The sequence below is a fragment of the Phoca vitulina genome, unplaced genomic scaffold (genome assembly GCF_004348235.1).
Source record: "Phoca vitulina isolate PV1807 unplaced genomic scaffold, GSC_HSeal_1.0 scaffold43, whole genome shotgun sequence".
Classification (NCBI taxonomy): domain Eukaryota; kingdom Metazoa; phylum Chordata; class Mammalia; order Carnivora; family Phocidae; genus Phoca; species Phoca vitulina.
In genome coordinates this window covers 5,906,148-5,931,110 of record NW_022589746.1, presented here as the reverse complement: position 1 = coordinate 5,931,110, position 24,963 = coordinate 5,906,148, and the positions used below count along the sequence as shown (strand labels likewise).

The 24,963-nt window shown below is 40.4% G+C and overlaps 1 protein-coding gene across 7 annotated transcripts in view; it reads right to left on the bottom strand.

The window, feature by feature from the left end:
- The window catches only part of TBCE (tubulin folding cofactor E), a 93,153-nt gene that overhangs the window by 20,885 nt on the left and 47,305 nt on the right, over window positions 1–24,963 (bottom strand). For all 7 annotated transcript variants that reach the window (XM_032430225.1, XM_032430228.1, XM_032430224.1 and 4 more), the window contains exon 3: window positions 21,288–21,372. In XM_032430225.1, the coding sequence (XP_032286116.1) occupies window positions 21,288–21,372 (85 nt within the window). The remainder of the gene's footprint in view (window positions 1–21,287; window positions 21,373–24,963) is intronic.

Genomic DNA, 24,963 nt, shown 5'->3' with positions numbered 1-24,963 from the left:
AATTGTACATGACACAGCTATAGAGGAATCACATCTACAGACAGACAAAGATTGAATGACACAAAGATGAAAACATCTGTGGGTAACAGACTTAGGTACAAAACTTGAACTAAATATATTTTAAAAGGTTAAATATGGGGCACCTGGGTGGCTCAGTTGGTTAAACTTCTGCCTTCAGCTCAGGTCATGATCCCAGGGTCCTGGGATCGAGCCCCGCATCAGGCTCCCTGCTCAGTGGGGAGTCTGCTTCTCCCTCTCCCTCTGCCGCTCCTCCTGCTTGTGCTCACTCACTCACACTCTCTCTCTCCCCCTCTGTCAAATAAATAAATAAAGTCTTAAAAAAAATAAAATAAAAGGCTAAATATGGGGCTAAAAGAGAGAATGTGGGAAGAATTCTACAGAAATATAGGATATTTCACCACAATTTCTATTCAGGTTTTAGAGCAATTTTTAGTAGATTTAATACTAAGACTAATCGTATTACTGTATGTAATGACCACTTTGTCAGGCTTTTCAAGAGATTCAAAATGGGTCTCTGGACCCCTTAAATTTCAGGCTTCAGCATTACATCATGGCAATGAGACCTTATTTTCAGGATGATCTAAGTAACCACTATAAAACAGTCGTAAATGTTATTATCATTTGATCACTTAGGAGAATAAATGATGAAATACATATATCACCAAAAATTATATTATAAACACTATTTCAGCTCATAACCTTTGACTCTTAAAGTAATCAAAGCTAGCTAGAAGTCACCATAAGTAAAAAGGATGAAAATTCAGATTGATAAATTTCATCCATATAAACACACACTTTTCTAAAGTGGGTCCGCAGAGATGACCAGAGTGTAAAAGGGGCTTGTGATCCCCAAAAGTTAGAAGTGATGCCACGGGTAAGAAGAAATGGCCCAGAGGTCGTTGGAACCCCAGAGTGTGCAGTCCTGGAAGCCGGTGAAGAAAGTGGACAACCAGGTCCAGCACTAGGGAAGGATGCAAGGTGACAGCTGAGGCTGGCCACCAAATCTAGCGCCTGGAAGTTAACCCTGGTAGAAGCCGTGGGGTAGCAGCCCAGTGGGCAAGTTCCAGACACTGAGAGGACAGGGGGCCCTGGCTACTCTCGTCCCGAGAGGCTTTACTGCAAAGGGGAGAAGAGCACAGGGCAACGGCTGCAGGAACACAGGGTATCAGAAGAGGGAATGTCTGATGATGGGTGGGCGTATCAGATCTGTATGCTGCTGAAAATAATCCAGTGGTGAGGGGAGAACTGATGATGCAGGAAATTAAATTCTCTGTTGCAGTAAAATCAAGTTCTGAGTCTGTACAGTATGTTGTGATATCAGAGGATCACAGACTACCAGAAGCTTCCAAGAAAATGTTACATTTTAACCCTAGGAAAGGTTCATGTTGTAAAAAACAGTTCTGGGAGTGCCTGGGTGGCTCAGTCGGTTAAACTTCTGCCTTGGGCTCAGATCATAATCTCAGGGTCCTGGGATGGAGCCCTGTTAGAGCTCTGCACTCAGCGGGGAGCCTGCTTCTCCCTCTCCCTGTGCCCCTCCCCCCGTGCCCCTCCCCTTTTGCCCCTCCTCCCCCTCTCAGGCACGCTTGCTCTGAGATAAAGTATTTTTAAAAGATTTTATTTATTTACTTGGGTGAGAGAGAGAGGGAGAACATGAGCAGGGAGAGGGGCAGAAGGAGAGGAAGCAGCAGACTCCCCACTGAGCAAGGAGCCCGATGCAGGACTCAATCCCAGGACCCTGGGATCATGACCTGAGATCAAAGCAGATGCTTAACCGACTGAGCCACACAGGCACCCCTAAATAAAATCTTTAAAAAAAAAAAACAGTGCTGTTTTAAGAAGCACAGTTATGCTACTCAGCTAAAGAGATCAAATACAGCCAGCATCATTTTTTTGTAAGAGTTCAAAGGGATCTACTTCAGAGATCATCTAGGCTAGGACTTCATAAACATAACCTAACCTTCTAAACATCTAAACATAATCAGAAAGTCCTCTGAAAATCTTACTGGAGGGGCGCCTGGGCAGCTCAGTTGTTGGGCGTCTGCCTTCGGCTCAGGTCATGATCCCAGGGTCCTGGGATCGAGCCCCGCATTGGGCTCCCTGCTTGGTGGGAAGCCTGCTTCTCCCTCTGCCTCTCCCCCTGCTTGTGTTCCCTCTCTCGCTGTGTCTCGCTCTGTCAAATAAATAAATAAAATCTTTAAAAAAAAAAAATCTTACTGGATCCTAGGAATCTGCTTGTTTAGAACAGTGCTCCAGGGCATTCTGATGTCGGTGGGCCTCATGTCCCACCTTAAGAAACTCTCATCTAATCCGGCCCTGTTTCAGTTGAGGAAACGGGGGTCCACTGTTAGAGGTATCACAGCCGTGACCAAAAACCTTGGATTTCTGACTACTAGTATACTATCCTTTCCCACATTTCTGTCTGGGCTTATAGATACAAATCAATGCTTTATTTTGGTAAATTAAACACATTCCCTAAGTTAAATTTCTAATCAACATGTATCTTCCCTTTTTTTTTAAGTTTTATTTTTATTTAAGCAATCTCTACACCCAATGTGGGGCTCAAACTTACGACCCCAAGATCAAGAGTCACCACACTCTTCCGACTGAGCCAGCCAGGCGCCCTGACAGATACATTCCTAAGATGGGAGGCAGGAGCAGGATGGAGATGGTACAGCTTTGGAGTTGGACAAACCTGGGATCCCTCTGGGCTCCATTACATACTGGCTATGCGACTTCAGGGAGGCGATTTTATGTTCTCAGCCTGAGTCTCCTCATCTATCAAGCCCTATCAAATGAGGTTATTTATAAGGACTAAATAAGCCATAATAGATAAACCATCACTATATTGCCTAGCATAAGCTTTTCTATAGGCACACACACACACATCAATGCAGCAGTCCTTTCTAAACAGTATTGTATCTAATATAGCATTAAACATAAGCCGACATCTTCTGAAACACTGGGATATTGCAGAAGCCACACTCTCTACACTCAAGCGGGGGCTGCCAAATGTGTTCACTTGGGCTCCTATGGTGTCTAGTATCAATGACATCATGACATAACAATTTCACCATATGGACTATGTACGGTTTTGCTAAGAAAAACTACAGTTACTAACATATGCAAGATAAAGTTCTTACGCAACCTCAGGCAAAGTTGTTCTCCACTGCTACGTAAAAACTGCCCCAAAGCATAGCGGCTTAAAACAATGGTCTGCTCTTTCTTGTAATTCTGTGGGTTAGCTTGGCTCAGCTGAACTGTCCTTGTTTCTCATGGGGTCAGGTGACACGATCCGGGTGACTGCACTCAGCTGGGAGTCAGCTGAGGCTTTAACAATCCAAGATGGTTCCAGTGAGATGACTGGCACCTGAGCTAAGTTGGCTTGCAATCACGGGGGGCTGGCTAGGCCTGTCTTCTGCATGTGGCTGTCCAGTTTTCCCAACACCATTTGTTAAGAGACTGTTTTCCATTGGATATTCTTTCCTGCTTTGTTGAAGATTAATTGACCATATAGTTGTGGGTTCATTTCTGGGTTCTGTATTCTGCTCCACTGATCTATGTGTCTATTTTTGTGCCAATATCATACTGTTTTGATCACTACAGCTTTGTAATATAACTTGAAATCTGGAATTGTGATGCCTCCAGCTTTGCTTTTCTTTTTCAAGGTTGCTTTGGCTATTCGGGGTCTTTTGTGATTCCATACAAATTTTAGGATTGTTTCTTCTAGCTCTGTAAAAAATGTGGTTGGTATTTTGATAGGGATTGCATTAAATATGTAGATTGGTTCGGGTAGTATAGACATTTTAACAATATTTGTTCTTCTAATCCATGAGTATGGAATGTCTTTCCATTTCTTTAGGTCATCTTCAATTTTTTTTCATTAGTGTTTTATACTTTTCAGAGTATAGGTCGTTGGCTAGTTTTATTCCTAGATATCTTTGGCTAGTTTTATTCCTAGATATCTTCCTGTTTTGGGGGCACTTGTAAATAGGATTGATTCCTTAATTTCTCTCTCTGCTGCTTCGTTACTAGTGAGTAGAATTGCAAAAGTCTTCTGTACATTGCTTTTGTATCCTGTGGCTTCACTGAATTCGTGTATCAGTTCTACCAATTTTTTTAGTGGACTCTCGGTTTTCTATATAGAATATCGTGTCACCTGCAAACAGTGGAAGTTTCACTTCTTCCTTGACAATTTGGATACCTTTTATTTCTTTTTGTTCTCTGATTGCTGTGGGGAGATGGGTTAAATAGGTGATGGGGATTAAGAACTGCACTTGTGATGAGCACCGGGTGTTGTATGGAAGTGCTGAATCACTATATTGTACACCTGAAACTAATATTATACTGTATGTTAACTGACATTTAAGTAAAAACTTTAAAGAAAAAGAAGTCAACTTTTTAAATAAGCATTTACTCAATATAAAACATCTCATGGGTTGAACATAATTATATTCAATATATTTAAGAAACATGTCATTCAAAACAGAAGGAGTGATAAAAAGCTTCCAGGACAAACAGAAGCTAAAAGAATTTGTGATCACCAAACCAGCCTTACAAGAAATATTGAAAGGGATCCTCTAAGCAAAGAGAGAGCCCAAAAGTAACATAGACCAGAAAGGAACAGACAATATAAAATAACAGTCACTTTATAGGTAATACAAAGGCACTAAATTCTAAATTCATATCTTTCAATAGTTACTCTGAATGTAAATGGGCTAAATGCCCCAGTCAAAAGACAGGGTATCAGACTGGATAAAAAAAAAGCAAGGCCCATTGATATACTGTCTGCAAGAGACTCATTTTAGACCCAAAGACACCTCCAGATTGAAAGTGAGGGGGTGGAAAACCATTTATCATGCTAATGGACATCAAAAGAAAGCTGGAGTGGCAATCCTTATATCAGACAAATTAGATTTTAAAGACTGTAATAAGAGATGAGGAAGGACATTATATCATAATTAAAGGGTCTATCCAACAAGATCTAACAATTGTTAGTATTTATGCCCCTAACATGGGAGCATAAGCCAATTAATAACAATCAAAGAAACACATGGACAACAATACAATAATAGTAGGGGACTTTAACACTCCCCTCACTGCAATGGACAGATCATCAAAGCAGAAGATCAGCAAGGAAATAAGGGCTTTGAATGACACACTGGACCAGATGGACATCACAGATATATTCAGAACATTCCATCTTAAAAAAAAGGAAGACACATTCTTCTCGAGTGCACATGGAACATTCTCCAGAATAGATCAAATCCTGGGTCACAAATCAGGTCTCAACCGGTACCAAAAGATTGGGATCATTCCTGGCATATTTTCAGACCACAATGCTTTGAAACTGGAACTCAATCACAAGAGGAAATTTGGAAAGAATTCAAATACATGGAGGTTAAAGAGCATCCTACTAAAGAATGAATGGGTCAACCAGGAAATTAAAGAAGAATTAAAAAAATTCATGGAAACAAATGAAAATGAAAACACAACTGTTCAAAACCTTTGGGATGCAGCAAAGGCAGTCCTAAGACTATAGGACTATATACTACAAGCCTTTCTCAAGAAACAAGAAAGGTTGGACAACCCTGTCGGAACCCCTCTCACTCTTGACAGCTTTTTCTGTATCTTCACTTAATAAATTTCTAACACTTATTCAAAAAAAAGAAAAAAAGAAAGAAAAAAAGAAACAAGGAAGGTTTTAAATACACAACCTAACCTTATACCTAAACGAAATGGAGAAACAACAGCAAACAAAGCCTAAACCCAGAAGGAGAACAGGATTAATAAAGATTGAGCAGAAGACAATGAGATAGAAACCAAAAGAACAAAACAGATCAACGAAACTAGGAGCTGGTGCTTTGAAAGAATTAAGATTGATAAACCCCTGGCCAGACTTACCAAAAAGAGAAAGGACCCAAATAAATAAAATCATGAATGAAAGAGGAGAGATCACAACCAACACCAAAGAAATATAAACAATTATAAGAATATATTATGAGCAATTATATGCCAACAAATTAGGTGATCTGGAAGAAATGGATGCATTCCTAGAGATGTATAAACTACCAAAACTGAACCAGGAAAAATAGAAAACCTGAACAGACCCATAACCAGCAAGGAAATTAAAGCAGTAATCAAAAAAATCTCCCAACAAACAAGAGCCCAGGGCTAGCTGGCTTCCCAGGAGAATTCTACCAAACATTTAAAGAAGAATTAATATCTATTCTGAAGCTGCTTCAAAAAATAGAAATGGAAGGAAAACTTCCAAACTCATTCTGTGAGGCTAGCATTACCTTGATCCTAAAGGCAGACAAAGACCCCACCAAAAAGGAGAATTACAGACCAATATCCCTGATGAACATGAATACCAAAATTCTCACCAAAATACTAGCCAATAGGATCCAACAGTACATTAAAAGGATTATTCACCACGACCAAGTGGGATTTATTCCTGGGCTGCAAGGGATTTATTCCTGGGCTGCAAATCAATCAATGTGATACACTACATTAATAAAAGAAAGGACAAGAACCATATGATCCTCTCAATAGATGCAGAAAAAAAGTATTTGACAAAGTACAGCATCCTTTCTTGATTAAAACTCTTCACAGTGTAGGCATAGAGGGTACATACCTCAATATCATAAAAGCCATCTACGAAAAACCCACAGCGAATATCATTCTCAATGGGGGAAAAATGAGAGCTTTTCCCATACAGTCAGGAACACGACAGGGATGTCCCCTATCACTACTGCTTTCAACATAGTATTAGAAGTCCTAGCCTCAGCAATCAGACAACAGAAAGAAATAAAAGGCATCCAAATAGACAAAGGGGAAGTCAAACTCTCACTCTCTGCAGATGACATGATACTTCATGTGGAAAGCCCAAAAGACTCCACCCAAAATTGCTAGAACTCATACAGGAATTCAGCAACATGGCAAGATAGAAAATCAATGCACAGGAATCAGTTGCATTTCTATACACCAACAATGAGACAGAAGAAAGAAAAATTAAGGAGTCGATCCCATTTACAAATGCACTCAAAACCATAAAATACCTAGGAAAAAATCTAACCAAGGAGGCAAAAGATCTGTACTCAGAAAACTATAGAATACTCATGAAAGAAATTGAGGAGGACACAAAGAAATGGAAAACATTCCACACTCATGGATTGGAAGAAAAATATTGCTCTATAAAACCTGGGAATTAAGCTCCATACTTGGAGAATAGCTGCATACTTCCTGTTTCATCCATCTCCCGAATCTCCCCTTCAGCAACTTACCTTGAATAAAACTTTGTCAATGGTTTAAAAAAAAAAAAAAAAAGTCAATGCTACCTAGAGCAATCTACACATTCAATGCAATCCCTATCAAAATACCATCAACTTTTTTCACAGAACTGGAACAAATAATCTTAAAATTTGTATGGAACCAGAAAAGACTCTGAATAGCCAAAGGAATGTTGAAAAAAAAAAAAAAAACCCAAAGCTGGTGGCATCACAATTCCAGACTTTAAGCTCTCTTACAAAGCTGTAATCATCAAGACAGTATGGTACTGGCACAAAAACAGACACATAGATCAATGGAACAGAATAGAGAGCCCAGAAATGGACCCTCAACTCTGGTCAACTAATCGACAAAGCAGGAAAGAACAGCCAACGAAAAAAGACAGTCTCTTCAACAAATAGTGTTGGGAAAATTGGACAGCCACATGCGGAAGAATGAAACTGGACCATTTCCTTACACCACACACAAAAATAGACTCAAAAAAATGGATGAAAGACCTAAATGTGAGACAGGAGTCCATCAAAATCCTAGAGAAGAACACAGGCAGCAACCTCTTTGACCTCAGCCGCAGAAATTTCTTGCTAGACACATTGCCAAAAGCAAGGGAAATGGGCAAAAATGAACTATTGGGATTTCATCAAGATAAAAAGCTTTTGCACAGCAAAGGAAACAATTGGCAAAACCAAAAGACAACTGACAGAATGGGAGAAGATATTTGCAAATGACATATCAGATAAAGGGCTAGTATCCAAAATCTTTAAATAACTTATCAAACTCAACACCCAGAGAACAAATAATCCAATCAAGAAATGAGCAGAAGACATGAACAGACATTTCTGCAAAGACATCCAAATCGCCAACAGACACATGAAAAAGTGCTCAACATCACTCAGCATCAGGGAAATACAAATCAAAACCTCAATGACGTACCACTTCACACCAGTCAGAATGGCTAAAATTAACAAGACAGGAAACGACAGATGTTGGTGAGGATGCGGAGAAAGGGGAACCCTCCTACACTGTTGGTGCGAATGCAAGCTGGGGCATCACTGTGGAAAACAGTATGGAGGTTCCTCAAAAAGTTGAAAATGGAGCTACCCTATGACCCAGCAATTGCCCTACTGGGTATTTACCCCAAAGATACAAATGTAGGGATCCGAAGGGGCACCTGCACCCCAATGTTTATAGCAGCAATGTCCACAATAGCCAAACGATGGAATGAGCCAAGATGTCCATCGACAGATGAATGGATAAAGAAGATGTGGTATATATATACAATGGAATATTATGCAGCCATCAAAAGGAGTAAGATCTTGCCATTGGCAATGACGTGGATGGAACTGGAGGGTGTTATGCTGAGCGAAATAAGTCAATCAGAGAAAGATATGTATCATATGACCTCACTGATATGAGGAATTCTTAATCTCAGGAAACAAACTGAGGGTTGCTGGAGTGGGGGTGGGGTCAGAGGGATGGGGTGGCTGGGTGATAGACACTGGGGAGGGTATGTGCTATGGTGAGTGCTGTGAACTGTGCAAGACTGTTGAATCACAGATCTGTACCTCTGAAACAAATAATGCAATATATGTTAAGAAAAAAAAAAAAGAAGATCGCGGGAGGGGAAGAATGAAGGGGTGAAATCGGAGGGGGAGACGAACCATGAGAGACGATGGACTCTGAAAAACAAACTGAGGGTTATAGAGGGGAGGGGGGTGGGAGGATGGGTTAGCCTGGTGATGGGTATTAAAGAGGGCACGTTCTGCATGGAGCACTGGGTGTTATGCACAAACACTGAATCATGGAACACTACATCAAAAACTAATGATGTAATGTATAGTGATTAACGTAACAATAAAAAATTTTTTAAAAAAGATGTGGTATATGTACATAATGGACTACTACGCAGCCATCAGAAAAATGAAATCTTGCCATTTGCAACGATGTGGATGGAACTAGAGGGTATTATGCTAAGCAAAATAAGTCAATCAGAGAAAGGCAATTATCATATGATCTCACTGATATGTGGAATTTAAGAAACAGAACAGAGGATCATAGCAGAAGAGAGGGAAAAATAAAACAAGCAGAAACCAGAGAGGGAGACAAACCATAAGAAACTCTTAATCTTAGGAAACGAACTGAGTAAAAAGAAATGAACTGAGGACTGCTGCAGGGGAGGGGTAAAGGGATGGGGTAACTGCGTGCTGGACATTAAGGAAGGCACGTGATGTAATGCCCACAAGGTATTATATAAGACTGATGAATCACAGGCCTGTACCTCTGAAACCAATAATACATTATGTGTTAATTAACTGAATTTAAATTTAAAAATGTTTATATATATATCTAAGAAACATACCCAGTTAAAAAAAAAAAGGCAGTATATGAGCACCCCCACCATGGTATCTGCCATCTGGATTCATGTAGATCAAATCTACATAGTAGAGACGATCAAATCTTAACTGCTTCAAATCACAAATTAAGAAATCGGGGGGCGGGGGTGGGCGCCTGTGTGGCTCAGTTGTTAAGCATCTGCCTTCAGTTCGGGTCGTGATCCCAGGGTCCTGGGATCGAGCCCCACATCAGGCTCCCTGCTCAGTGGGGAGCCTGCTTCTCCCTCTCCCTCTGCCCCTGCTTGTGTTCCCTCTCTCGCTGTGTCTCTCTGTGTCAAATAAATAAATAAAATCTTTAGGAAAAAAAAAAGAAATCAGGAGGGGCAAAACAAAAGGTTATTATAAAAGAAGATTAAAGGTTATTATTTAAAACACTACACAGAAACTTCAAGAAATATGGTATCATTAATTTGTGAATTTTCCATCTTCAATATATTTTACTTGTGCATAAAAGTTTAAACACCAATGCTTTGAATGTTACAAGAGCAGCATCTATTGAGAAAGTAATATTCCACAACTCAACATTTTTGAGAGCCAAGTAGGTGTCAAGAATGATGCAAGGTGCTTTCATATTACAGGTATCTTGATTTGAACAGGATCATCTAGCACTATTACATTTACTGGCAAGCTGTGCTTCCAAGGAACAGAAATGGGCCCTCAACAAGGAACACTCCATGCCTCAGAGTAAGAGGAAGTGGCAATGAGCACCAGGCCCGATCAGAGCCATACAGATTAGTGACCGCCATGTGCATCTCCTTTTGGAACCAGAATGTCTACTGCAGGTTCTCCTTCCCTCTCATCCCTGTATCTTAGGTATGAGGAGGGCCAGGAACTGTTTACTTCACAGATCCGGACCAAGGAGCCCCTCCTGAATGCCTGAAAATGCATCCAAGGAGCCTCATCGGCACCTGGAACTAATTTAGATGGCAACCCCCTGGATTTCAAGGTAAGACTCTTGGAGGTGAGAGGAGCGAACTTTGCGTGGGGAAGAGCTGTGAATAACTGTGACAGCTGGTGAACCGTGGCAGATTACTTCCACAGATGACTCCCAGTCCACATGCCCTTTGGTAATGTGATTTTGCCACTTGTCCCATCAACAGGTAAAACCTATTTCCCCTCCTCTTGAATCTAGGCTCACCCAGTGACCTGCTTTTACCAACAGAGTGAAGCCTGAGCCTTAAGAGGCCCCACAGTCCCCATTTCCACCCTCCTGGAAAACAGACACTGTATGAAGAACCTCATGCTAGACTATGGTGAAGGGCCATGGGAAGAGAGAGACTGACCCATCTAGAGGAGTTTATGCTCTGTGTCGGGTATAGAGATTACTTACATACATGAACTTTAAAAAAAATATATTGTTTTATGCCTCCTGAAAGGATGTGCAGCACAAAAAGAACCCTGGTTCTACAGTGTATTCAACAAAGAAATATAAATGTAGCTGAATTGTGCAGAATGAGCAGATTGGTGAAAGAGGTGGTACTTTTATCCTACCAGAGGCAGCCAACAGGTCCTATGTGTAAATACTTATGAAAATAAAGTAGCGCAGCAGAAACAGTATTACTGAAAATAAAACATAAAACTACAACATTTTAATTTTTTTCCCTCAATTTTATTTATTTGAGAGAGAGAAAGAGCACAAGCAAGGTGAGGGACAGGGGGAGCAGCAGACTTCCTGCCAACCAGGGAGCCCAACGTGGGACTCAATCCAGGACCCTGGGATCATGACCGGAGCTAAACGCAGATGCTTAACCGACTGAGCCATCTAGGTGCCCAAAACTATAACATTTTAAATAAAACATTATGGTTTAAACAAATAGAAAGTATTATGGTGCTTTTCCTGAAGTACATTACAGAGATCACTTTTACATTATCTCCTTTAATTTTCTATGAGGACAGCACACAAATAGATCTTATGTTTACTGGCAAATAAATGCTATTAATGTTAAACATCTCACGTATACAAAGCTGAACTAAAGCCCAAGGTGTTGTCAAGTGTTGAATTTATTGTTTTTATTTTAATTTTTAAAAAGATTTTATTTATTTGACAGAGAGAGAGACAGCGAGAGAGGGAACACAGCAGAGGGAGTGGGAGAGGGAGAAGCAGGCTTCCCGCCGAGCAGGGAGCCCGTGGGGCTCAATCCCAGGACCCTGGGATCATGACCTGAGCCGAAGGCAGATGCTTAACCAACTGAGCCACCCAGGTGCCCCAAATTCCAGACAATTTAGAACAATAGTTTATATACCTATCTAAATGTATACAAACAACTAGGTTTCGCATGTGAGCAATTGTTCCTAGAAACTCACATTTATGAAATAGGTTTTAATTTAAGAACTAGTGAAATTTGTGGGGCACCTGAGCGGCTCTGTTGGTTGAGCTTCTGACTCTTGATATCGGCTCAGGTCATGATTTCAGGGTCCTGAGATCGAGCCCCGCGTCGGGCTTGGCACTCAGTGGGGAGTCTGCCCAAGATTCTCTCTCTCCCCCTGCCCCTCCCCCCGCCCACACACATGCTAATAAATAAATAAATCTTTAAAAAAAAAAGAGAGAAAGAAGGGCACCTGGGTGGCTCAGTTGTTAAGCATCTGCCTTCAGCTCAGTCATGATCCCGGGGTCCTGGGATCGAGCCCCGCATCGGGCTCCCTGCTCCGCGGGAAGCCTGCTTCTCCCTCTCCCACTCGCCCTGCTTGTGTTCCTTCTCTCACTGTGTCTCTCTCTGTCAAATAAATAAATAAAATCTTAAAAAAAAAAAAAGAGAGAGAGAGTCCCACATCAGGCTCCTTGCTCAGCAGAGAGCCTGCTTCTCCCTCTGCCTGCCAGTCCCCCTGCTTGTGCTCTCTCTCTCTGAAAAATAAAATCTTTAAAAAATAATAAAAAAAAAACATTAAAAGATTTTTAAAAAGAACTAGTGAAATTTGTAATTTTAGTGAAATGAAAGTATGACATTTGTGAAATAGTCCTGGTTTGCCTTAAAGGAATAAAATGGGGGGAGGGGATGTGGAAACAGAATAAGGAAGAACTGTTTTTCTTTTTAAATTTTTTTTGGAAGATCTATTTTTCAAATATGTGGTTTAAATGAAAAAATAATCCTAGAGGCAGCAATCAGACAAGAGAAAAAAAATAAAAGCCATCCAAATTGGTAAGAAAAGTAAAACTGTCACTATTTGCAGATGACATGATACTATATATAGAAAACCCTAAAGACTCCACCAAAAAAACTATCAGAATAAATGAATTCAGTAAAGCTGCAGGATAAAAATTAATATACAGAAATGTCTTATGTTTCTATACACTAATAATGAAGTAGCAGAGAGAGAAATCAAGAAAACAATCCCACATAAAATTGCATCAAAAAGACTAAAATACCTAGGAATAAATTTAACCAAGGAGTGAAAGACCTATACTCTGAAAACTGTAAGACACTGATGAAAGAAACTTAAGAGGACGCAAACAAATGGAAAGATACTCCATGCTCATGAATTGGAAGAACACATTAAAATGTCCATTTTACTACCCAAAGCAGTTGACAGATTCAATGCAATCACTATCAAAGTAGCAACAGCATTTTACACACAACTAGAACAAATAATCCTAAAATTTAAATGGAACCACAAAAGACCCAGAATAGTCAAAGCAATCTTGAGAAAGGAGAACAAAACTGGAGGTATCACAATCCCAAATTTTAAGCTATACCACAAAGCTGAACTAATCAAGACAGTAAGATATTGGCACAAAACAGACGCATAAATCAGTGGAACAGAACAGAGAGCCGGGGTGGGGGTGGGGGGGGAAGGAAACCCCAGTGATCAATCTATGACAAAGGAGACAAGAATATACAATGGGGAGATAGCAGTCTTCTCAACAAACAATGTTAAGAAAACTGGACAGCAGGGCGCCTGGGTGGCTCAGTTGTTAAGCGTCTGCCTTCGGCTCAGGTCATGATCCCAGGGTCCTGGGATCGAGCCCTGCATCAGGCTCCCTGCTCCGCGGGAAGCCTGCTTCTCCCTCTCCCACTCCCCCTGCTTGTGTTCCCTCTCTCGCTGTGTCTCTCTCTGTCAAATAAATAAATAAAATCTTAAAAAAAAAAAAAACTGGACAGCTACATGCAAGAGTGAAACTGGGTCACTTTCTTAGACCATGTACAAAAATGAATTCAAAATGGATTAAAGACCTAAATGTAAAGCCTGAAACCATTAAACTCCTAAAAGAAACATAGGCAGTAATCTGTTTAATAGCATTTTTCTGGATATGACTCCTGAGGCAAGGGAAACAAAAGCAAAAATAAACTATTGGGACTACACCAAACTAAGAAGTTTTTGCACAGGAAGGAACCCATCAACAAAACAACAACGCGGGCACCTGGCTGGCTCCAGTGGTGGAGCATGCAACTCTTGATCTCGGTGTTGAGAGTTCGAGCCCCATGTTGGGTGTAGAGATGAAGGGAAGGGGAGGGAAGGGGAAGGGAGGGAAAGGGAAGAAGGGAAGGGAAGAAAGAAAGGGAGGGGAAGAAAGAAGGGGAAGGGAAGACAGAAGGAAGGGAAGAAGGAAGGAAAGACAGAAGGAAAGAAGGAAGGAAAGAAAGAAAAAGAAAGAGAAAGAAAGAAAAGGAAAGGCTACCTACTGAATGGGAGAAGATATTTGCAAATGACATATCCACAAAGGAGTTATTATCCAAAATACATAAAAAAACATACAACTCAATACCAAAAAACCCCAAATAATCCAACTAAAAACTGGGCAGAAGATTTGAATAGACATTTTCTAAAGCAGACCTACAAATGGCCAACAGACACATGAGAAGATACTGAGCATCACTATCAGGGGAATGCAAATCAAAACCACAAGAGGCGCGCGCCTGGGTGGCTCAGTCTGTAGAGCATGCGACTCTTGATCTTGGGGTTGTAAGTTTGAGCCCCACGTTGGGTGTAGAGATTACTTAAAAATAAAATCTTAGGGGCGCCTGGGTGGTGCAGTCAGTTGAGCATCCTACTCTTGGTTTCAGTTCAGGTCATGATCTTGTGGTTGTAAGTTCAAGTCCCACACTGGGTGAAGAGATTACTTAAAAATAAAAATCTTAAAAAAAATTGGGGTGCCTGAGTGGCTCAGTCGTTAAGCATCTGCCTTCGGCTCAGGTCATGATCCCAGGGTCCTGGGATCGAGCCCCGCATCGGGCTCCCTGCTCAGCAGGGATTCCGCTCCCTCTCCCACTCCCCCTGCTTGTGTTCCCTCTCTCGCTGTGTCTCTCTCTGTCAAATAAATAAAATCTTTAAAAAAAAAAAAAAAAATCTTAAAAAAAATTAAAACAAGGGGCGCCTGGGTGGCTCAGTCAGTTAAGCGTCTGCCTTCGGCTCGGGTCATGATCTCAGGGTCCTGGGATGGAGCCCCACATCTGACTCCCTGCTCAGCAGGAAGCCTGCTTCTCCCTCTCCCTCTGCCCCTCCCCCCCTCATGTTCTCTCTCAATAAAATGAAATCTTTAAAAATACATACATACATATATACAAAAACAATGAGATACCAGTCAGAATAGCTACTATCAAGAAGACAACAGATAAGTGTTAGCAAGGATGTGGGGAAAAGGGAACCCTTGTGCACTGTTTGTTGGTAGGTATGTAAATTGGTGCAGCCGTTATGGGAAACAGTATGGAGGGTCCACAAAAAATTAAAAATAGAAATATCATACAATCCAGCCATTCCACTACTGGGTATTTAACCAAAGAAAACAAAAACACTAATTCAAAAACATATGCATCCCTATGTTTATTGCAGCATTACTTACAATAACCAAGATACAGATGTAACCTAAGTGTCCATCCACAGATGAATGGATCAAGATGTGGTATAGACATACAAATACACAATGGAATATTTACTCAGCCATAAAAAAGAATGAAATCTTGCCATTCACGACAACAGGAATACACTACATGTTCATGACAACAATATCCTAAAGAGTATTATGTAAGATGAAATATGTCAGAGAAAGACAAATACCATATGATTTCACTTATATGCGGAATCTAAAAAACAAATGAATAAACAAACAAAAACAGGATCAGACTCCTAAATTTAGAGAACTGGTGGTTACCAGAGTGGGGAGGCACGTGGGGATAAGCATAACAGGTGAAGGGGATTAAGAGGTACAGACCTCCAGTTAAAAATAGGTCATGGGGGGGTGGGGCGGCACCTGGGTGGCTCAGTCAGTTAGGCGGCTGACTCTTGATCTTGGCTCAGGTCATGATCTCAGGCTCCTGGGATCGAGCCCCATGTCAGGCTCCGCACTCAGTGGGGAGTCTGCTTAAGGATTCTCTCCCCCTCTGCCCACCCCCACCCTAAAATAAATAAATCTTTAAAAAAAATAAGTCATGGGGATGAAAACTACAGTGCAAGGAATATAGTCAACACTACTGTAGTAACATTGTATGTGGACAGATGGGACTACACTTAGTGTGGTGAGCATTGTACAATGCATAGAATTGTCAAACCACAATGTTGTACACCTGAAACTAATATAATATTGTATGTCAACTATATGGCAACAAAAAATAAATGAAAAAGTTTGAGCACATAAGTTTAAACACTAGCACAGTTCTAATAAATGAGAAAACACAATGCAAAACAAGTGCCATGGTTTTCACTTTTTGTTCTGAATTTACACTTTTTAAACAGTGGTAATGAACATTCAAGAAGAGATCTTTATTACTGTTTAGTTTGACTGCAGGCAGATCAAAGGAGTTAGAATGGTATGTATTAGGTAGCTGCAAAGTAGATGCTGTGCCCTTTACAGATCAAAGGATAACATCAAAGATCAGTCTCCTCTGGAACATTCCTGGAGGGTTTCTCAGAAAACAAAACAGACCAACAAATACTGAAAAATACCAAGTGAGTGAGCGCCCACCAATAACAATAAATCTCCAAAAATAAACTAATAATTTACATAGACTCCACTGAGATTCTAGAGAAATACTGAGATGGTATATCCAAACACTGAAATTCTGAGCCCTGTTCAAAGAGAAAAAAATTGGGGGAGGGGAGGGAGTGGAAGGAGGAGAGTCTACACATTTTTCTCTTGTAAGCATTCAGCTTGTTCTGGGTCCATACTCCTTCTGCCCAACAATTACAGATGCTCTAAATGAAATCAATATCCTGACCATGGCCCTTGGGGGAATGGAAGACTGTCATGAAGCCCTGTCATCGAGATTCAGTCTGCACTATTATCTCTCCAACAGGTTCGCCAGCTAAAATTCAGGAAATTCAACAGCCAATCATTTTTTAGTATAAGTATGTCCCATACATGTCTCATACTAAAAAATGATTGGCCATTGATCTAAAAATCCAAATTTCACTATGCATTTAGTATTTTTAGTTCTTGAATCTGGCAATATTACTCAAAGGCAAGGGTCCTCCACAGATCCAAAACTCCCCATAGTAAGCATTTTTCTTGTTGGGGCTTTAGATGCTACATCCTGGGAAGAGCTGGGTCTCTGGGGAGATTGCAATAAATCTTGTTGATCTTCATATGTTATTTTGCCGCCGACAAAATTAGACATGTTTACAGCCTTTTAGGCAGGCTTGCATAACTTCCATTTCACTCGATGTACAGTGCTTTACGTGAGAACTGACCTGGTAAACTAATTTTCCCAACGGAAAAACAGCCCAGTTTTTTTGTAGACTGACCCTGAGTGACACGATTTTTATTTTGACCTGATTTATGGGAGTCTTCCAAGAATGCAATGCCTCTCTTCTTCATCTTTTGCAGAAATGTGCCCTGCCTGCAAACTATCCGTACACAGTGACTTTTTAAAAAAAATTCTTTTAACACTTTACACCATACCAGGGGAATAATTTATATTAATCCATAAATGCTAATTCAAGAACCTCAAAATACTTTACACCACTATTATGACACACACAGGATGAGCAAATCAAGATTCAATTTTTTAAGTTATCCAGTATTGTGCACAAAGTCTAGAATAGTGTGTTTCCTCTGATGTCAAGTATGCCATTCACTGGTGCCAAAGAAAAGTCCTTTTTTTTTTTTTTTTTAAAGATTTTATTTATTTATTTGACAGACAGAGACACAGTGAGAAAGGGAACACAAGCAGGGGGAGTGGAAGGGGGAGAAGCAAGCTTCCCGTGGAGCAGGGAGCCCAGTGCGGGGCTCGATCCCAGGACCCCGGGATCATGACCTGAACCGAAGGCAGACGCTTACCAACTGAGCCACCCAGGCGCCCCTCTTTTTTTTTAAGTTAGTTATTTTAAGTAGGCTCCACACTCAGCATGAAGCCCAACACAGGGCTTTAATTCACAACCCTGAGATCAAGACCTGAGCAGAGATCAACAGTTGGACGCTTAATCGACTGGGCCACCCAGGCACCCCTTTAAAGATTTTAAAGTACTCTCTACACCCCATGTGGGGCTCAAACTTACAACCCCAAGATCAAGAGTCACATATTCTACTGACTGAGCCAGCCAGGTACCCCAACAAGTCACATTTTAAGATTTCTTAAAAAAAAAAAAAAGGGGGGGGTCACCTGGGTGGCTCAGTCGGTTAAGCATCTGCCTTCAGCTCAGGTCATGATCTCAGGGTCTTGGGATCGAGAACCACATTGGGCTTTCTCCCTCTCCCTCTGCCACGTCCCTACCACCTTGCCCTGCTTGTGTGTGCGTGTTCTCGCTCTCTCAAATAAATAAAATAAAATCTTAAGAAAAAATAAAAAAAGAGGGGCGTCTGGGTGGCTCAGTTGGTTAAGCGTCTGCCTTCCACTCAGGTCATGACCTGGGATCAAGCCCTGTATCTGGCTCCCTGGCTCAGCGGGGAGCCTGCTTTTCCTTCTCCCTCTGTGCTCTAATAAATAAAATTTTTTTTTTAAAGATTTTATTTATTCATTTCAGACACAGACATAGAGAGAGAGCATGAGCAGGGGGAGAGGCAGAGGGAGAGGGAGAAGCGGGCTCCACGCTGAGCCAGGAGCCCAATGTGGGGCTCCATCCCAGGACGCTGGGACCATGACCCGAGCCGAAGGCAGACGCTTAACCATCTGAGCCACCCAGGCGCCCCTCTAATAAATAAAATCTTAAAAAAAAAAAAAAAAGTTTCTTGCTCACCAGAAAAATAAGATAACTGCTTAGAAAGAGAACATTTTAAATAAAACCTGAGCAGCGGAATACTGGCCCACACAGTTCTGTTTAGAGTATACTCTCTAGTTTAGGTTGAAAGAAAAAAAACGGAATCACTCTGCTATCTAGAGGCAAGGTGGAAAGAACTTCAAGGTTAATCACCTTAACTGAACCTCTCTACTCCCCCCAAAAAAACAACAGATGGAGAACAGAAGCACCTGGGAGCATGGTTCATAGCCATAAATTCTGGGATAAACCTGTAAACTGTGTCAAAATATTAATTATGGGTAATAGCTCAGGAGATTGCCATACTTACCTCAGGTCATATAAGAGATCAGATTAAAACTAAAGAGTGACATGAAATGACCACCACCCAAGTAGTTGGTGTGACACTGTCAGAAGAGGATTAGGGAGTGGACCAGATCACCTCCTAAGGCCACCTCCAAACATGGGTTTTGACAGGGAAGAAGTGTGCATGATATATTAGGAAGAGATCTCAATGAACCTAGTAACAAATACATGTAATTTGTAATCTGTTTTGTCTAATGCAGAGATTCCAAGATACTGATATAATCTCTATTAGTTATGTTCTAATTATACCAATATAAGCATTAACAACTATAAAGGTGAATCCTTTAGTCTAGATCAGTGGTTCTCCACCACATCAGACCCAATGCTCCCTTTACTGCCTCATAAATGTACTGAAATGGAATTCATATTTAACATTACCTACCCATATAGGACTTAAAATTAACAAAAGGCTCATTTCAGTGAAATGAAATAACAGCAGTTTGTAACAGGAGAACACGTATTTCAGTCGGTAAATGCTCAGGCATGACCACACTAGAAGACGTGATGAAATAAGGAAATGCTATTCCAAGGGCAAGAATCCAAACACTGAGTCCCTGTCCCTGAACTGAGGCCTCCCATCAGCACTTCAGGGCAAATCCTGAAGATCTGTCAGGACCAAGACAACTCTTGATTTTTACACTAAGAACAACAAGAGTGAAAACATCACTCCATCTAGAGCCCATTAAGGTCCATGCAATCATGAATGATGTGGGCAAGCTTTTAAGAGGGAACTGTGCTGGGGGCGCCTGGGTGGCTCAGTCGATAAGCGTCTGCCTTCGGCTCAGGTCATGATCCCGGGGTCCTGGGATCGAGTCCCACATCGGGCTCCCTGCTCGGCAGGAGGCCTGCTTCTCCCTCTCCCACTCCCCCTGCTTGTGTTCCTGCTCTCGCTGTCTCTCTCTCTGTCAAATAAATAAATAAAATCTTTAAAAAAAAAAAAAAAGAGGGAACTGTGCTGGGCAGGCTCTTCAGGAAAAGTTCCTTCACTGGAAGGTTTATGAGGTCATGGTTCAGGTAGGGGAGGGATCAACAGGCCAGGATAAGAAATTTCTATTTCCACACCTCCCTAAACCTATCTTCTATGAACTCTTGACACATTCTGAGCTGGCCTCATTCCATGTCTGCCATCTATCTGCCTCTACAAACATGTTGATTCTTCTTCTATCCTGATTCTCTAAAATTACAGAATGGTAGGCTGGGGAATGTATTTTGCTATTATCTAATTTTGATCCCCATTTTAGAGGTTAGTAAATTTAGTCTCATTCGGGGTCATGAGGATTGTTAAGAGCAGAGTTAGAGGCCTCCTGACTTCCAGGCCAGGACTGCGTTCACTGTGCCACACTTAAGGAAAAATAAGCTTGATGTTAAAAGATCTTTTTGAGGGGCGCCTGGGTGGCTCAGTCAGTTAAGCCTCTGCCTTGGGCTCAGGTCATGATTCCAGGGTCCTGGGATCGAGTCCTGCATTGGACTCCCTGCTCAGCGGGGAGTCTGCTTCTCCTTCTCCCTCTGCCCTCCTCCCAGCTCTCTCTCTCTCTCAAATAACTAAAAAAATAAGATCTTTCTGAGAAACTGAAACCTACTAAGGAAAACAAACAACAAAAATTTAAAAGATTCTGTCTGAAAGCATCCCACCATCTTTTTCAAAGCTTCATGAAGTTTCTCTGAAATCAAGCAGTTAAAAATATTAGTAGACACGCAATATAAAGTGTAACTCTTTCCATGATAAGAGCTTTTTTTAATGGTGGCTTAGCATTCCACTATTCGGATGTTCTGTATTTTGTTTAATCAACTGCTTCTTATTGGATATCTAAGCTATTTCTTTTTATTATTCACTTAGTGGATTGTAAATTGTTAATGAATCAATGAGAAATGTTTATATTTATCCAATTAAAAAAAGCGGTCAAAAAAAAAAAACACAAAGAAGGAAAAAGCAAGCAACATTACTTGTGAAGAGCCAGAGTTTTAAAAACTAAGGAAAAAACTGCAAATTGTTTTTTTTAATACATCAAATTCTACATTATAACTATGCCCAATGCCAAACATTTCTTCTTCTCCATCCCCCTTTATTCAACTATTGAATATTACCCCAAATAACCACGCAAATTCATAATGAAAAATTACCTGCATTTAAAATACACAGTCCCCTCGTGGCTTCCATCATGCTTTCCTCTCTCGGGATTGTCCCATTCTACTCCTAACCAGAGTCCTAGCAGAATAAGAAAAACCAAATGAGGAATGAGTGAGGACAGAGATAATTAATGCTCCTTTTTGGTGCAAGCAAATACAGTGGCAATGGAAACCCTGTCACACAGACACCGTGGGGGGCGAAAAATATCTTTTGAAAAAGAGCAAGTTAACCTTGGACTCGGGACTGCAATCAACAAATACGATAGCATGTTTGGTTCAAAAGCCAACAAAAACTACAACTGCAGGAAACAATAGCTAAAATTTATTGAGCACTTACTGAATACCAGAAAGTTTCTTTGCAATATCTCATATTAGCCTCACAACAGACATTTCATCTACGTAAAGCAGATAGTGTTACCTTCTTTTTTTTTTTTTTTTTACCAATTCCTGTACTAAAATGCAAGTTTTTGGAGTCCTAGTCTACTAATCTGCTTTTCATAAAATAAAAATCTATATATAAACAGTATCTTTTATTCACCATAGGTAAAATAACTTGCTCAAAGTCACACAACTTCAAACCCAGGTCATTCTAATTCCAGAAGGCCAGCCTTACCCATCACATTTTGCTATGACTCATACCTTATATTTCTATACCACCTCAGTTTCCAGAGCATTTTCTTTACCTTTCCTCCTCCCTTCCACTCTATATTCAGCACCGTGCTAGGCGCAAAGGAAAGCCAGAGAGGTTCACTTCTGGATCAACCCTCCTGATGAAAACTAGAAAAGCTAGATAAACTATTTTTGAAAATCATTTCACATCAATTATGATGGCAAAAGTCACAAAACAAAAGAAAACAAAATAACAAGTGCTGGTGAGGATGTGGAAAAATTAGAACCCTTGTGCACTGCTGATGGGAACATAAAATGCTGCAGCCACTATGGAAAACAGTAGAATTAGATAATTCCTCAAAAAGCTAAACACAGAATTTCCAAATGATCTAGCTATTCTACTTCTGGGCATATACCTAAAAGAACTGAAAGCAGGGACTCAGATACCTGCATATTTATGTTTATAGCAGCATTATACACAACAGCCAAAAGGTGGAAGCAACCCAAGTGTCCATTAATGATGCATGGACAAACAAAATGTGGTGTATCCAGCCTTTAAAAGGAATGAAATTCTGAGACATGCTACAGCATGGTCGAACTTTGAAGATATTATGCTAAAATGACATAAGCCAAACACAAAAAAGACAAGATAGGATTCCACATATATCAGACACCTAGAGCAGTCAAATTCATAGAGACAGAAAGTAAAATGGGGGTTGTCAGGGGCTGAGGGGAGAAGAGAATGGGGAGTTACTATTTAATAGGTACAGAGTTCCAGTTTCGTAAAATGGAGAGCTCCAGATACACGGTGGTAAACGCTGCACAATAATGTTAATGTGCTTAATACCACTGAACTCTACACTGAAAAATGGTTAAAATGGTCAATTAAGTTATGCATATTTACTACAATTTTAAAAATATGTGTACATCCCAGAGAGCTACTAAGGCAGTGAGGAATTACAAGGCCAACATGTGGGAGAAGAGGGAAACAGAAAGAGTTGAATAAGCATTTAGAGCAATCTTTTCTCCTGAGGCATCTGATAATTCTAATGTAAGAAGCTAAAAAGCTGAACAGAGCTTTGGACAGATGCCAGGGGCTAAGAAATCAATACTGAAAATCACAGTCCCCCAAGGAAGGTGAAAGCTGCTGAGAAACTCTAGGATTTGTACTGGGCTCAAAATGTCTTCTTTCTAAGAGTAAGGAGGAACCAGTGCTAAATAAACTAACCATTGTAGGGATTAAAGGCCAACTTCAAGTAATCTCATTCTCAGATAAGTTTAAAGTGATCTAGGATTGCTACTGACCCTAGCTATCTGCCAGAATAAATTTCAGTCCTCTCTGGAGGAAGAGAACACTATTAAAAAGCTCAAATTATCATTTTTCATCATCACATCTGGCACTCTAACAAATATATCCAAGCATAGAGAAAGACAAAGACTCTGTGACTGAGAACCAAGGAAAACAACAGCCAACATAAACAGATTCATCAGGCATCTGCATAATGGAGTTTTAACTTTAATATTTTCAGGAAAATAAAAGATGAGCTTGGAATTTCAGCAGAAAATTTTAAAAATGTATTTTTTCAAACCCTAAATAAAAACTCTGGAACTGAGGGGCGCCTGGGTGGCTCAGTCGTTAAGTGGCTGCCTTCGGCTCAGGTCATGATCCCAGGGTCCTAGGATCAAGCCCCGTATTGGGCTCCCTGCTCGGCGGAGAGCCTGCTTCTCCCTCTCCGTCTGTCTGCTGCTCTGCCTACTTGTGCTCTCTCTCTCTGTGTTAAACAAATAAATAAAAAAAAAAAATCTTTAATAAAAAAAAAAATTAAAAAAACCCTCTGGAACTGAAAAACACAATTCAAAGGGATACATCCAAAGGGATACATGTATCCTTATTGTTTATAGCAGCATTTTTTACAATAGCCAAGATACAGAAGCAGCCCAAGTATCCACACAGGAATGAATGGATAAAGAAGATGTGGTACATATAGACAATGGAATATTACTCAGCCATAAAAGAGAACAAAATCTTACTATTTGCAATGGCATGGATGAAGCCAGAGAATATAACGCTAAGCAAAATAAGTCAGAGAAAGACAAATACCACATTTCACTCATATGTGGAATTTAAGAAACAAAACAAGCAAAGGGGAAAAAAGAGAGACAAATCAAGAAACAGACTCTTAATTATAGACAACAAACTGATGGTTACCAGAGGAGAGGTGGGTGGGGGGTGGGTGAAATAGCTGAAGAGGATTAAGGAGCGCACTTGTCATGATGAGCACTGGGTGATGTATGGAATTGTGAATTACTATACTGTACACTGGAAACTAATACAACACCGTATGTTAACAGAAATTAAAATAAAAACCTAAAAAAGAAAAAAAAAGACAACCCAACTGAAAAATGGACAAAGGACTTGGACAGACACTTCTCCAAAGATATACAAATGGCCAATAAACACACGAAAAGATGATCATTAATAATTACAGAAATCCAAACCAAAACCACAATGAGATACCATTTCACACTTAATAGTATGGCTATAACCAAAATAATGGAAAGTAACAAGCACTAGTAAGGATATGGAAAAACTGGAACCCTCATACACTGCTGGCGGAAACATAAAATGGTGTTGCCACTGTGGAAAACATTTTGGTGGTTCCTGAAAAAGCTAAATGTAGAATTACCATACAACTCATCAATTCTACTTACAGGCATATAACCACAGGCATTAAAGAAGACTCAGACATTTGTATGCCAATGTTCATTGCAGCATTACCCACAATAGCCAATAGGTAGAACTAACCCAAATATCCATCAACAGATGGACAGATAAAAAACGTGATATACATACAATGGAATATTCAGCCATAAAAAGGAATGAAGTTCTCACACATGCTACATGGATGAACCTTGAAGACATTTTGTTTAAGCCATCCTGAAAAGACAAATGCTGTATGGTTCTATTTATATGAGATACCTAGACTAGTCACTATTTACCTATACACTTAAAAATGGTTAAGATGGAAAAAAACAAAAGGTTAAAATGGTAAATTTTATG